This window comes from Asparagus officinalis, chromosome 6, assembly GCF_001876935.1.
Source record: "Asparagus officinalis chromosome 6, Aspof.V1, whole genome shotgun sequence".
NCBI classification, from domain to species: domain Eukaryota; kingdom Viridiplantae; phylum Streptophyta; class Magnoliopsida; order Asparagales; family Asparagaceae; genus Asparagus; species Asparagus officinalis.
Window position 1 is genome coordinate 5430254 of NC_033799.1, and position 396 is coordinate 5430649.

The window sequence follows — 396 nt, forward strand, 5'->3', positions numbered from 1 at the left end:
CCACCGTTCAAATACTCGCCGTAATACAACATGTACGATGCCGGGTCGTCGTCTCTCGACCACTTCGACCACCCGGACGCATCGACAACGCCGTCGATGTACGACTCGATGTACACGGTCGTCGAGTAGTTCCTCCACGGCCGGCCCAAGTACGTCCTGGTCAGCGCATTGCTAGCCGCGAGGAGGTCGTCCGAGGCTAGGACCGAGCAGTTCTGGATCGAGAAGCCCGTTGCTTCGTTGGGGTCGTCGCGGCCCTGGGCCGTGATGATGTTGGACTGGCCTGGCTTCGGCAGCCTGGCGTAGATGTCGCAGCTCTGGAAGACGGAGGCGGCGTTGCCGAAGATGAAGTCGACGGTGCCGTAGACGTCGCAGTCGCGGTAGAACTGGCGGAAGGAG

The 396-nt window shown here is 61.9% G+C and overlaps 1 protein-coding gene across 1 annotated transcript in view; it reads right to left on the reverse strand.

Annotated features, from left to right (window-relative positions):
* The window catches only part of LOC109845375 (probable pectinesterase/pectinesterase inhibitor 12), a 2706-nt gene that overhangs the window by 390 nt on the left and 1920 nt on the right, over nt 1–396 (reverse strand). The window contains 1 exon segment of the mRNA XM_020414622.1: nt 2–396. This exon segment is cut by the window's right edge and continues 12 nt beyond it. Within this exon segment, the coding sequence (XP_020270211.1) occupies nt 2–396 (395 nt within the window).